This window comes from Labeo rohita, chromosome 19 (assembly GCF_022985175.1).
Source record: "Labeo rohita strain BAU-BD-2019 chromosome 19, IGBB_LRoh.1.0, whole genome shotgun sequence".
Classification (NCBI taxonomy): domain Eukaryota; kingdom Metazoa; phylum Chordata; class Actinopteri; order Cypriniformes; family Cyprinidae; genus Labeo; species Labeo rohita.
Window position 1 is genome coordinate 23,472,853 of NC_066887.1, and position 13,936 is coordinate 23,486,788.

The 13,936-nt window shown below is 39.8% G+C and overlaps 1 protein-coding gene across 3 annotated transcripts in view; it reads right to left on the reverse strand.

The window, feature by feature from the left end:
- Nucleotides 1-953: 953 nt before the first annotated feature.
- Nucleotides 954-13,936, reverse strand: part of znf516 (zinc finger protein 516) — a 42,044-nt gene continuing 29,061 nt past the window's right edge. For 2 of the 3 annotated variants that reach the window (XM_051137198.1, XM_051137197.1), the window contains exons 3-5: nt 9,725-10,960; nt 7,010-7,114; nt 954-3,032 (exon numbers count right to left, since the gene is read on the reverse strand). In XM_051137198.1, the coding sequence (XP_050993155.1) occupies nt 2,860-3,032; nt 7,010-7,114; nt 9,725-10,960 (1,514 nt within the window). In that variant the 3' untranslated portion in view covers nt 954-2,859. Of the gene's footprint in view, nt 3,033-4,244; nt 4,309-7,009; nt 7,115-9,724; nt 10,961-13,936 lie in introns of all 3 variants that reach the window. The other variant, XM_051137199.1, reaches the window with a different exon arrangement.

A 13,936-nucleotide genomic window follows, 5' to 3' on the forward strand; every position in this document is an offset into this window, starting at 1 on the left:
GAGCAGATGAAACAATAAACATTTCTGATTAAATAAAGCAGTAATCGATGTTGATAAAATCATGAGTGTGACTTTAGACCATTTACAAATGTTGAATCTTAAAATGTTAAGCTTACCACTGCCTCAGCAATCGATTTATATAGATAGATAGATAGAGTTTATTTATAGTTTATAAAGAACTTCATTATTGTTTATTTAATTCTATCAAATAAGTTCTTGTTAAAAACTAACCAAAATAACATATAAAAATCATTTGCTTTTTTTCACACAGGAGAGACTTGGTGTTGTTTCCAAACAAAAGGAAATACATCGATATCGGCATCGGTTATCAGCCAAAATAAGTTGAAAATATCGGCATATCGGCAAAAATCCAATAACGTACATCCCGAATAACAACATTTCAAATGCGGTGCAACAAGATTAGTCCACTGGTTAGTCAGGTTGTGCCATCCCATTGTGCAAAATCACATCTTTTTGATGTGCATTGAAGATTTTTTTGCAAACAAGTTTCCATCTCTCATAATTCACATTAAATCTTTTTCGCACAAGTCAAAAAGCGAGCATAAAAACATTTTTTTGCGAATTAATGGATTTTCCTTCTAAATTTGGCATTTCACTTGTTTCTTATGTGATACTTCAAAATGCGCATGAAACAAGGTGATGGAAACAGCTATAGTGAATCATTACACAATTCAATAACAGCGTCAAAAGTCGCATACTAACTGTATTCTAATGTTTCACATCCTATTTTTTGTCTACTATGTATAGTAGGGAAGTAAGCATAGTCAGTCACAACTTGAATGATAATGTATTTTACTATAGTCAGTCTTTAAAGCAAAATAATTAGTCATAGAAAAAAAAACAAAGATTTGTCTATGAATGAAACAAAATTTCATTCATTCTGATAGATCTACAGTAACACCATTTATATTAATATTAAAACCAGTTAGACCAAAAGTAAGGGTAAAGTTTAATTTAAACGGTTCAAAACTTCAACAATGGACAATGAATGAGTTGGAGATGATCTGAGGATGACAGTCAACAGGTTTCGTGTACTTCATTGAACAAAATAAATGTGGAGGGAAGAAAAAACTTTTAACCACACAAAATACATTCCATACATTCAACTACTACTTCTATTCAAACCACAAAATTAATAGTGTTACATAAAGAAAAAACAATCCAATTGCAAATTAATTCGTAACATGCTATTTAGTTTTCTTAGGTCTTCTGCTCTAGTACTCAGGGGTTTCAATTTAGTAAAAAGCTAACAGGAAAAGCTATTCATGTTTCTTGTGTCCTAGGACAAATTTTAAGGTTGATTTACTGTTAGTAAATTACAATTAGCAGTCACATTTTATCCAATGCAACTTCCAAGACATCAATTGCAGGAACATGAAGTCCCTCCAGAGCGACCAATGGCCAAGTGCCTTGCTCAAGGGCAGTGGTGATAGAACCACGTTCACAATCACTCTCAGTTCCTGGGTTTAAACCTGCAACATGAATTTCAGTTTGACTGCTGAGCAGCAACACAAATTTAAATCGCAGGTTCGTCTAAAACAAAAGTTTTCTTGGCTTAGTTTCCAACACAAGGATTTAGGCAATATAAATGCTCTAGATAAATGTTCATTTTGACTGTTGTACATATCTGAATGCAATTAAACGTACACAGATGTGCTATCTCCGTAAATACCTAATCACCATATACAACATTCATAGAAATATATGGCCAAGAATTTTCTTTTCAACCTCTAAAAAATATGGCATTCTAAAGCTTTAGAAGTAACATTATAAAACACACTAAATCCCTCAATCTAGTCTCGCGCTAATCACTAGTCTCTCTATTATGCAATAATTTAAAAGATTACACAGACAACTTGCTATTTTAAGATTAAAATAGATCCTTCATCAAAAACTTAAGTATTTTAACATGGCTTTAAGACCTGATGTGCCATTAACAGTTGTCTTTCTTTTTTGGGATGCAGTTATTCAGAATCCACTGAGGCATGTTTGACAGAAGAGAGAAAAAAAAAAAAAGAGAGAAACACATTTAAACTTGTGTAGGCTACATCAAAAAAGTAAGCGCAGACACAAATAATATTTTTGACTTTGTTGGACCAATCAGATGACACTAACGCAAAATATGGCATGTGTCTTTACCTCCTCAGAGTGGAAGAGGCAAGCGGAAACCTATGTAACATTACAGCTGCGCTGACATAAATACTTCCAAGTTTAACACAATACAAAAGTGTTGAGGACATATTTTGATGATAGTGCCAAGTGTTGCCCAACCAGTGACAAAACACACTCAACTATATATTTATATATAGCTATGATCAGCAAAACTAAGTAATGAATTTCACTGCATGTCTCCTTGGCGTGCAGTTACACACTGGTGTGAACGAATGCAGGCTTTGGAATTGCGTCTAACTCAAGTCCTGAGAAGTAGAATGTGGAAAACACAATCGCACACGCACGCACAAACTACACTCGTCGCGCACTAAGGCTATTTCGTTGAACAACTAGTCAGTCGGGGAACTCGGAGGCAGCATTTCAAGTTTAGGGGATCAGCCGAAGTCCTTGGGTTTGAGAACGCAGCTCACTGTCATACTCCATCAGCTCTGACCTCGTGTTGTCAAGGCTTTAGCCCTCTGGATAAAGGAGGTGTAAACACGTGTCCCCCCTTTCGGTTTAATCTAGAGCTTTGTGTCGGGAGAAAATAAAAAGGAAACACGAAAAGTCGAACTAAACTAAAAACGTGAACGAATCCAATGCCGTACATAGTTAAGTCTTCCTCGAAATGCCGTATTTGTGCAACGAACCATTTTTGATGGACTGGTGTTGAGGAGGTGGGGACGATCAGTGAGATGCAGAAGGGTCCGTGGGTTCATTGGTAGGGGCTTGGCGAAGTCTCCTGTCTGGGTACTGCGCGTTGTCGAAGGCTAGACGGTGCACGGTCTGGACATGGGTCTTCAGGTTACCTTTCTGCGAGGCGCTGTAAGGACAGTATCGGCACTGGAAAGGTCGCTCACCTGAAACGGACACACAAAAAACAAGATGAGGTCAGAGCCTGGACCCCAAGGTGAGAGCGGAGCCGAGGCTGTAACCAGAGAGGAGAGAGAGGTGACGTGGCGGTGATGTTGGAGGGCTGGCTTCGAGAGCGCTGCCTTCCCTTTTCGAGAGGAAAGAACAGAGGCAGGTTGGGAAGGTGGGGGGAGGGGCCGCGGCATGATTGATGGGCTGATGACATGCCATATGGAGACGGTTGACTGTTCCCCCCGAGGGGACGTCAGCCTTTTGTTTTCTGTTTCTGTCAGCTGTTCGTACAAACACACAAACTCACAGACACAGGAATCTCTGCCTGCCTGCCTTCCCCTGAGCAATAAGACGTCACACCGACGGTAGATGTCGAAAGTCTGGGCATATCAAGTTTTGCGAGGAGAGGCGAACTTGACAACCACACACAGACCTAGTTTCTCCTTCTGCCCATGTCTGTTTGGGGCTCAAGCCTGGAATAATTGTCAGAGTCCCAGTTTCAGCGTTTAATTAGACTGATGTACAACGTTGTCCTCGTGCAATCGCATAAAAATATCCCCCCACACCTGAGCAAAACAAATGAGTCTGCCATTCAATTTCTCCGTATTATTATTTTTGAAAAATGAATGAATTATCCACTAGGAAATAATTGTCATTCCGAGGGGCTGAAAGAGGGGTATTATCATAAATCATGCCTCATAAAAAAATGAAGACAGACACAATTAATCAGGACTATCTGAGGCTGGCTTGCGCCGGCTGCCTGATAAGGTCTGCGGCACAGTAAGAGCTCATCCAGGGGCACCGTGGTTCCCTAGAGGAGTAGAAAGTGAAACCCCGATCCAAAACAGAACCCACCAAATTACATTAAAGGTTATTGTCAGAACATCACAGAGAGTGCGGCACGAATTTAATTTGACCTTTACTCTCAGCCTGCTTTTGCCATTTGTAATATGCAACACATGCAAAGGGGGTAATTCATTAAGGGCGGGCCTCCCCGCTGCAGCAAAGCGCATCTCCGATTGTTAAGGCGGGACGTGATCCATTTGATCCCCTAGCGTTTCTACAACTTTCTGCGTGGTAGCAACGACGGCAGGTAGAAACTGCGCGTCACAGAATGAAGAAAGATGAAGAAATGACTGACAGGACAGGAAAAAAAACACAAGATACACACAAACAAATCAAACAACCGAACGAAAAGTGAAACATACTTGTTTGGGGGCTTCTGTAGAGGATGGACTCCAGTTCCCATGAGTCCATTGGACTCAAACATCACTGTGGGAGCAAGGTGGCCGGGTTAAACAGAGGAAATCAAATTTATAAGTTGCAAAAAATGGAACTTGTTCCCCTTTAGTGTTACCCAGCAGGGTACAAACATCATTCTAGTAAAAAGTGAACGTTTAAATCAACATAAAATCTAAATTCACCCCATTTACTTTCGAATCACATGACCCAATCACACATCATTCCAAAGCTAAATAAAGTCACCAAGCCCTTTTATTTTTCCCTCCAAAAACATGAAATAGTGACCAACCAACTGGGCTAATAAAAGTAAAATATCTCATTAAAAGGGACAGTCAACCCAAAAATGAAAATTCCCTCATTAATTACTCACCCTCATGCCATTCCAAAACCGTAAGACCTTCATTCATTTTTGGAACACAAATGATAATTTTGGTGAACTCCCAAGAGATTTCTGACCCTACGTAGACAGCAACCCAACCGACACGTTCAAAGCCCAGAAAAGTGATTGAAAAGAACATTGATAAAACGTGACCCTGGACCACAAAACCTTAAGTAGTCTTAAGTAGCAGGGGTATATTTGTAGTAATAGCCAACAGTACACTGTATGGGTCAAAATTATCGATTTTTCTTTTATGCAAAAAATCATTAGGATATTAAGTAAAGATCATGTTCCATGAAGATATTTTGTAAATTTCCTACCGTAAATATATCAAAACTTAATTTTTGATTAGTAATATGCATTGCTAAGAACTTCATTTGGACAACTTTAAAAGGCAATTTTCTCTGCATTTTTTTTTTTTTTTTTGCACACTCAAATAGTTGTATCTTGGCCAAATATTATCCTAACAAACCATATATCAAAGGAAAGCTTATTTATCAGCTTTCAGATGATGTATAAATCTCAATTTCAAAAAACTGACCCTTATGACTGGTTTTGTGGTCCAGAATCACAAATAGTTCACGTGACATAAATGATTCAACCTTAATTTTATTAAGCTTTGAGAATACTTTTTGTACACAAAGAATAACAGCTTTATTCAACAATTTCTTCTCCTCCCTGTCAGTCTTTGAACATGGTTGTTGCTTGCTGTCTACGCAGGGCCAGAAAACTCTTGGATTTCATCAAAAATATCTTAATTTGTGTTCTGAAGATGAACAAAGGTCTTACGGGTTTGGAATGACACGAGGGAGAATGTCCTTTTTCACTAGGACATGCATCATTTTACACAAAATTGGTTGCTATTGCATTTCATATTGACTTTAATCATGTTTCTGCTTTCCTGGTCACTTTCAAAGGAAGCATTGAGCATCCTCAAAGCAGGAATCCATTTTAAAAGCGCTAAAGTGCGAACCCAGAATCCACCCGCTCATCGAGCATTAGCCGTAAAGGCCTTGAATTAGCATCACCAGTTAGCGTGGCCACGGCAGACAGTGAACTGAAACTACCAATTTAAAGTGACACACAGAGTTAGTGTGCATGCTAATGGAGGCCGGGGGCCCCTGCCCCGCTTCATTTGGAAGCTCACACTGAAGAGAGCAATCACTGATGACGTTGATTGTAAGTCTATGTGCGCAGGGAGAGAGGGAGCTCCGTAAAATGTAGCATTTGGCCTCTGTCACTGGGGATCAGTCTGGCTAGCATGCACAACCTTCACACACTCTTAATAAAAAAAAAAAAAAAAACTCAGTCCTAGTCATAATCTGAGCGGCTAAGTGCACCCTGTTTAAAAGAGTGGAGGAAATCCTATTCATGTAGACTACCGCGAATAGTACATGACCTCTTTATATTATTAAAAAGCTGCTACGGTGCATGCTAATGACACGCAGTGGCACTCCCCCGTAACCAGAAAGTAAATTTAGTAAATACTCACAGCAAAGGTCATTTCAAAAATTTATAAATACAACCGCAATGCATCTAAATATTAGTAACATAAAACTCCATACAACTTCGTCACAGATTTACGTTGCATGAAAGTTTGTTGTTGAACATGAATGATGGATATAATCATATCTGTGATGAAATGAAGACTCCTGAATGAATAGGTGTGTGTATGTGTGTGTGTTTTGACGAGAAGACAAGGGCAAACTGTCACATTTTCTCAGCGAGCATTTGACGCATATCATACTGGACTGGTGACTGCTCAGCTTATTAGCATGCACAATTACAGCTCCATAAGTGACATCTGATTAATAATGTATACAATTTTCACAGGTCAGAGTCACACGCAAATATGTTTGCGGCGGAAAAAAAGAAAGAGTCTCGTCCAAGGACAGAGAGAGATCGCTCGTTATACATACACACACACTTGCACATAAATGCATACATGTACATTTAAATATATGTAAATATTTGATGCGTATATATAGCATTTAGCAGCTTTTTCATATATTTTTAATGATTTTATTGCACAACACTGTAACGTATTGGATTAAGTATCTTTTAAGATTACATAAATTTAATAATTATATTAACAAGGATAAAATGAAATTAGACAATTATCCTGAATTATTGGATAAAGTATCTTATGATAATATTTTTATATTTTGCCATCATTTTTATAATATGACATTAAAAACAGGATAAAGTATTAATTTGAACATATATATCATATTTGTAATGATAAAGTGTAATAAAAAAATATATATTTTGTGTCTGGAAATACTACCCATATTCAGTTAATTGCTGTCTAATTCTGATGTGTATGTTTGTCTCTAGGTGTGTGTTTCTCACCTGTGTGGGATCTCATGTGTGTGCGGTAATGGCTGGGCTGGTTGAAGCTCTTCCTGCACACTGGACACACATATTCCCCCTGCTGAGACCCTGACCTCGCCAACCCTACAGTTCACACACGCAAACAGAGAAAGAGAAATGAAAATTAATAGGAAAAACATGTAGGCGAACTTACACGGAACAGAAAGAGAGGTTAAGAGACGGAGGGAGGGAGAGAGGGAGGAAGCATCATTAGTATGTTTTATGTGTCATTATGGGAGGCTACCTTCAGGGCTTGGATGGGGAGCTGTCACGCCGCATCACGAGAGCATCTCCGACAGCCTGACATGAACACAGGCCCATGTGACCGCATAAATTACTGTGAATTAAAAGCCTTGCCCTGTGATGTGCCCCCATCTGCGCTACCATGTCACATGTCAGGTGTGCTGCTTTCCCCTTCCTCCCTCTCTCCTTGTCTCCTTCCCTCTCGCTCTCGCTGCTCTTTTCCTGCCCGTCGCTCTAGCTATGTCAGCCCTCGTCCGCGCGGGGGGAAATCGCTCGGACACGTGCGCGTCGGTGAAGGACTCGCTGAAGTAACAGGAACGGATGTGGAACCTGAAGCACCCGGCATCTCGTTCGCCCTTAGGGCGCTTTAAGAGCGCGAGCTCAAACGCTGTCCCTTTGGCTCCTGTCCGTCACCTGGCACTGGTGGTCCTACCTGCTCCGACCCCTCAGGCCCTGCTTTGTTGTAGCGCCGAGCCGTGACTGAGAGTGCTGGTGGCAGTAGTAAGCAAGGCTACGTTTAGTAAACATGAGTCGGTGAGTTATTACCATACCGGAGCGACGCAACAGGAAAAGCAGCGGACAGCACAAACAAAAGGAAAGTCTAATATTGGAAAGGTCACTTTATTGTATGTGACTCAAAGGGCTAAAGAGAGCGCTGATGATATCAGGCCAGACAGTTGACAGAAATTTCCACTGTCTTTCCGCGGAACTACACTCACTGATGCCGGCCAACTGGAGCACCGCCTGGCAAAATGTCCTTAAATGAAGTGGAATGGAAAAAAAAAGCATTTGAAAATATTTTTCAAAGCAGCTGGTGGCTTAATTTGACTCCTCTTGCTCTTTCGTTCATTCACTCGTCGAGTGTGCTGTTTTGCATATTTGTTGCATCGAGGCGCTCTAACCCCTCGGAGAGCGCCCGGCGTGCTGTTACGAGCCTGATGTTTAAGGCTCGCGATGCCTCTCAGCGATAGCTGTCTGAAATGTTTTTACACACTTTCGTAGGTTACACGATGATGATGAAGAGATTACTCAATAGTTCCATTAACCTTTGCATATGCGCATGCTGGCACAACGACGTGTGTATGTGTGGGGTGCTACGTGCCGTTTTAGCCCTCACTGTTCTTATTTGTCATTTCAGCTCAGGCGTAAATGTAGTTAATGTGCCTTTCCTGAATAATTCAAGTACTGTGAACTGACAACCATTTTCATAATGTCAGTCTTTACCTGTTTGAAGAATTACAAAGGATGTGTTGTTGATGAAATTCAAACTACCGATAAATTCTGTCTGATTAAATTTGTCAGAACAAACAAAAATAAAACACTACAAACTAAAATCAATTAGTTAGATTAGTGAATTTAGGCATTACAGCACTGTGAAAAATTGAGTCATTTTGAGATTCATAAAAGATCCCAATAAACAGTGTTATTAAATTATTAGTGTTATTAAAGGGATAATTCACGCAAAAATGAACATTGTCATTGATAACCCTTAAGACCTTCATTCATCTTTGGAACACAAATTAAGATATTTTTGATGAAATGAGCTTTCTGACCCTGCATAGACAGCAACACAACTGACACGTTCAAGGTCCAGAAAGGTAGTAAGGACAATAAATCAATAAAACTATCCATGTGACATCAGTGGTTCAACCATAACTTTATAAAGCTACGAGAATACTTCTTGTGTGAGAATACTCTGTGAATACTCTGCTTCATAAAATTCAGATTGAACCACTGGTGGCAGATGGACTTTTTTTTTACGATGCCTTTCATACTTTTCTGGGTCTTGACAGTGGTATTTACTTGGCAGTCAATGGGATAGTCTCAAGCCTCCCGGATTTCATCCAAAATATCTTAAATTGTGTTCTGAAAACGAATGAAGCTTTTACAGGTTTGGAACAACGTGGGGGTAAGTGATTACTGACAAAATTTTAATTTTGGGGTGGAGCAACTCTTTAAGGTTGAACCACATGTACTATTTTATTGATGTCCTTACTACCTTTCTGGGCCTTGAACGTGTCAGTTGCGTTGATGTCTATGCAGGGTCAGAAAGCACTAGGATTTCATCAAAAATATCTTAATTTGTGTTCCGGAGCCGAATGAAGAACTTACGGGTTTGGAACAACATGAGGCTGAGTAATTAATGACAGAGTTTTCATTTTTGGGTGAACTAACATTTAACGTTTTATCTTTGCATTGATGTGTCATTGCATTAGATCATAATATCATACCAAAAAACATTTTTTGCACTTTTCAAATCAAAATATTTTAGAAAAAATGCTATTGATTATTTGTGATATGATCTTACATTTTTTTAAGGTTTCTTAATGTCCAAATACTTGGGCCACTGTACAATAAATTTAAACTTGCTGGGAAACAATAAGCAGTAAAAATAATCATCATATAATACTGGTTATGAATGTCAATGCAGAATTCTATAAACCCGCTTACCTGCTTGCTCTGCCATGGTGTTGTTGAAGCCCCAGTGGTGGTAGAGGGCAGCTATATCATGAGGACTGCAGTTCTTCAAGAAACTCAGGATGTCCGTCACAGGTTCTTGACCATCCGTTGTCGACTGTCTCTTGGACTGGGAGTGAGAGGACGGACCACTCAAGCCAAGTCTGCTCCAGGGGTCATAGCCAGCCACGGACGGTGTATCCTGAGCTTGAGAATCAGACCTTCCGGGGTTCTGAGGAGCATGGGCTTTGGAGCTCCTCTGATCTGAGAGTTTGTGTTTGCTAGAGAGCATAAAATGAAGTCCCTCTTGAGGTAGCAGACTACTCTCTATCACTCTGCTTCCCGTCTTTGGATTTCCAGTCTTCTGAGGACTTGCCGTAGGCCGCGAGGAACTGTTTTGATGGACGTCTGCTTTGTGTTTACTGCCTGCCAACTCATCTGTCCTAGACTTGCTGGTCTTGTGTTTGGACGAGTGAGATGATGCCCCCGGTGCTGTGGCTGCATGCCAGCTCTTGCTTTGCAAAGAGCTGGACTCTACACTACTCGTCGGAGGTTTTGATTTCTTCATCCCTCCAGGGCTGCAATCAGGTGGAATCGTTCGGGACGTTCTCATCAGCGGCAGAGAGGGGCAGTCCTTACCCTCCAGAAACGGAGGTGGCCCAGTGCGTCTCTTGAAATCAAGAAGCGATTTGGGCCCCTTGAGGCCATTTCTCGGGGCCCACTTAGGCACCAACGTGGTGCTGTCAACTTTGTGTGCAATTCGTTGGTGGATCCAGAGAACTTCTGGATAGAGCGTTGCATAGGAGCAATAAGGACACTGGTGTCGAACCAAACTTTTCAGTAACACAGACGAAACCCCTTCTTTTTCGTTATCCACCTCCATGGAGAGATTAAGCAGATTAGTATCCGTTTTATCCGTGGTGCTGCTTTCTTCTGACCCCTTATTCTTTTCCTCCTCAGTCTTTGATGCGGCATCACTCAGTGCTGCCCTCTCCAGGTGAGTTGAGTTGGTGTAGGGCCAATAGGGCTGCTGCAGCAGGGCATTTCTCAGCCTTGGGAAGCCTGTGTGGTTAGTTTGATGAGGTTGGCTTTGGCTGAGTGAGCTGGTTAAGGCATCACTCCTCTGGCCCCAGTTCCTGATTGCCAAATGATGTGTTTGGGCATGGGCAGCAATGGCCGAGGGCTCTGAGGTGCAAAAGTCACAGTGCTCACAGGTGTATGGCTTTTTATCTGTTGTGAAAACAACAAATATGGATTTGTAACTACTCAACAATAGCATGTTCTGAAAGCCAGCAACACTGAACTTAAGAGACTGGAATTCAAAACAGTTTTGGAGTTACACCATAAGATGGCGCCACATAACTACTTAATTTTACTTCAGTACCTGTACTGATACTGTAGTTCAGAGGTCTTCAACCCTGCTCCTGGGAACCAACACTCCTAGAAAGTGTTTTTCCAACCTGCTTCAGCACACCTGCCTGCAATTTTCAAGCAGTCTTGAGGAGCTTGATTGGCTGCTTTAGGCGTGTTTGATTAGTATTAAACTTCAGGATAGTGGGTCCCCAGGAACAGGGTTGAAGACCTCTGCTGTAGTTTGTTCATAACAGAAAATTGATTTAAAGAGGTAAGATTAAGTGATATGCATACACAAACACAAAGTTTGGGGTCAAGATGATTTTTTTTTTATAAAGAACTTATACTTTATTCAACAAGCATGCATTAACTTGATCAAAAGAAGCAGTTTAAATCAATTAAAATATATTATTCAAATATTTTTTATTGGATGTTCTGTCCACTAAAGAATCCTGACAAATTTGAGGTTTAAAATGAAATATTAAGCAGCAAAACGTATGATTAACTTTTCAGCATCGCTAATGAACAAGATGTGACATGTATTATGATTTAACCGTAGCATATACAATATAATTGTCTAATATAATGCAATATTTAAAACACTCTATGGCATTGTATAACATATGTAAATGATCATCTGCATAGTTAACATAAGGTCAAAAACCTCAACAGTGGTAGCACAATCACACGCAGTTTGTTTAACAGTAGTACAATGGAGCAACAGACTACTGGGCCTGGGAACTTTGCCTGGGACTACCTCTTCTCATCTGTCAGCAAGATGTTTGTTTACATTTAGCATGTCTGCAATCTCTCAGTAGCTCTCCCTCTTTCTATTCTCTCTCTCTCTCTCAAGCCATCTGGATTGCATTTGGTGGCTTACACTAGCTGCTGTGCAGCCTTCATTCCAACCTCTCTGAGGTTATTTTTGAGCCAATTCAAAAATAATTCAGGGGGTCCTTTGAGATAAACTTTACACAAACGTAATGGCCATGACTGCTTCCCTACATTCTTTCAGTAGAAAACCTACAAGAGGAACTAACATATTTTAAGAATTACTTGGTCTTATGAATCTTGTAGAGAAGATAAGTAGTGTGGAAGAGCATTTTACAGTCTTCACACCTACATGAAAATAGCAGCAGTGAGTGGACATCTGTTTCAACTCTTACACAACGAAACCTCTGTTCTGGAACATTCCATCTGTGTCAATCCCTGAGAGGGCATCTTTTGTTTAAGGCAATTTTATATTACTTAACTTTTCCATAACAAAGGGCAGTTTTATAAAATCTTCAAGTTAACTATAAGTCTTCCGTTATAGACGATTGATATAACACCCCAAGATTACATTAAATATGACAGGAATTATCAATTATCAGAACAGATTAAGTGCTCTACATCAGCGTTGTTGTGAAACCTGCCACCAGCAGTATTTTCCAGTGGTTGCAGAAATGTGTTTTTTAACTGGAGGTCTGCACTTAGATGGGGAAAGTGGAAAAAAAGACACATAAATCTTTAGAGCTTGTCTTCCTGAGACAGGAAGTCCAGAAATAGCATCATGCAAAGAGGGCTGGACAGCTCCAGCCACAAGCAAAAGATTTAACAATTCAGAGCCTGGTTTTACACCTTGATAATTAAAAACATGCTTCAAAGAGCTTATACAGGCTGAGATATGAATTTTTATGGCATTAAAGCACAGAAAACAGATGTAAACAGGTATGAACAAATGATAATGAGACTAGTTAGACTAGTAGTCTTTAGTAATTGGAACTGAATTAAATGTCTTGAGGTCCTTTTCAACAAGGGTAGTTTTGTTTTTAGCTTTGAGGCAGGATTGTAAAACGAACTGCTACTACAAAGGGAAATCAGAAAGGTTCTACACTTAATGAGAATTTTGTGCAAAAAAATGTTAATTTTTTAATTGGAAGCAAAGATCATGCTTCCATTAATTAAACAACCAAGTTTAAAAATGCCACAATAAGAGCCCTAATTGAAATCAAATATGTATTGTGGATTTAAGCTATGCACAATGCAGATGTGCTGCAGCATTTGTCCACAAGGTGTCGCTGTCCTCCATAAATTCAGCTTCAGAAACAGTATATCATACTGTATCTGTTAAGCCAACCATTCTTATATTCTATTCCTGGAGATCTGCCTTGCAAAGAGGGCTGGACAGTACACACCTTCCAGTAATGATCAAGTGAACCCAAAAACTTGATTTGCTGGTTCAAGTGTGTTTGTTTAGAACTCCACTGGAAGGTAGATTTATAAGAATAGCATTAATAACAGCAAAAATAAGATTAAGGCTCATAAATGTAATTTCTAAAGTGACTACAGCAGACAAACTTGTTATGGTAATCCCTCTGTTAATCATCCCAGTGTTATTCCTGATCAGGTAGCAGTTACCTTGTGAAATTTACACATTCTTTGGAGTACTGTCGCATAGCTAATTCAGCATGAGTAGAATGAATTCTAACTGCAATCAAACACCCGAGTTAATCGAGTTCACATGTAAATGGTACTGTAGGCAGGTGTTGAATAGGGATAGAAATGAATATCTCTATGGTAAAGTGGATTTATAGTAACAATACTGATGACCCTTGGTGTATATTTCACATAAACAGATTCAAATGAAATCACATTCGTTTCAGTGAATTTAAACATTAGCTGTTCGACAAGAAAACAAGAACTAACCCAGAGGTTAAGTATCTGCACAGCATTGCATGAATAATACTCTCTGTTATTTACAAACTGTGTGAGCGATAGGCCAAACGGAGGTTATGATATGCAGTGGTGGTTGAAGTTTATAACAAATTAAGAACACATTCCTGAGATTACACTTAAACTTTGAGCTGGCTT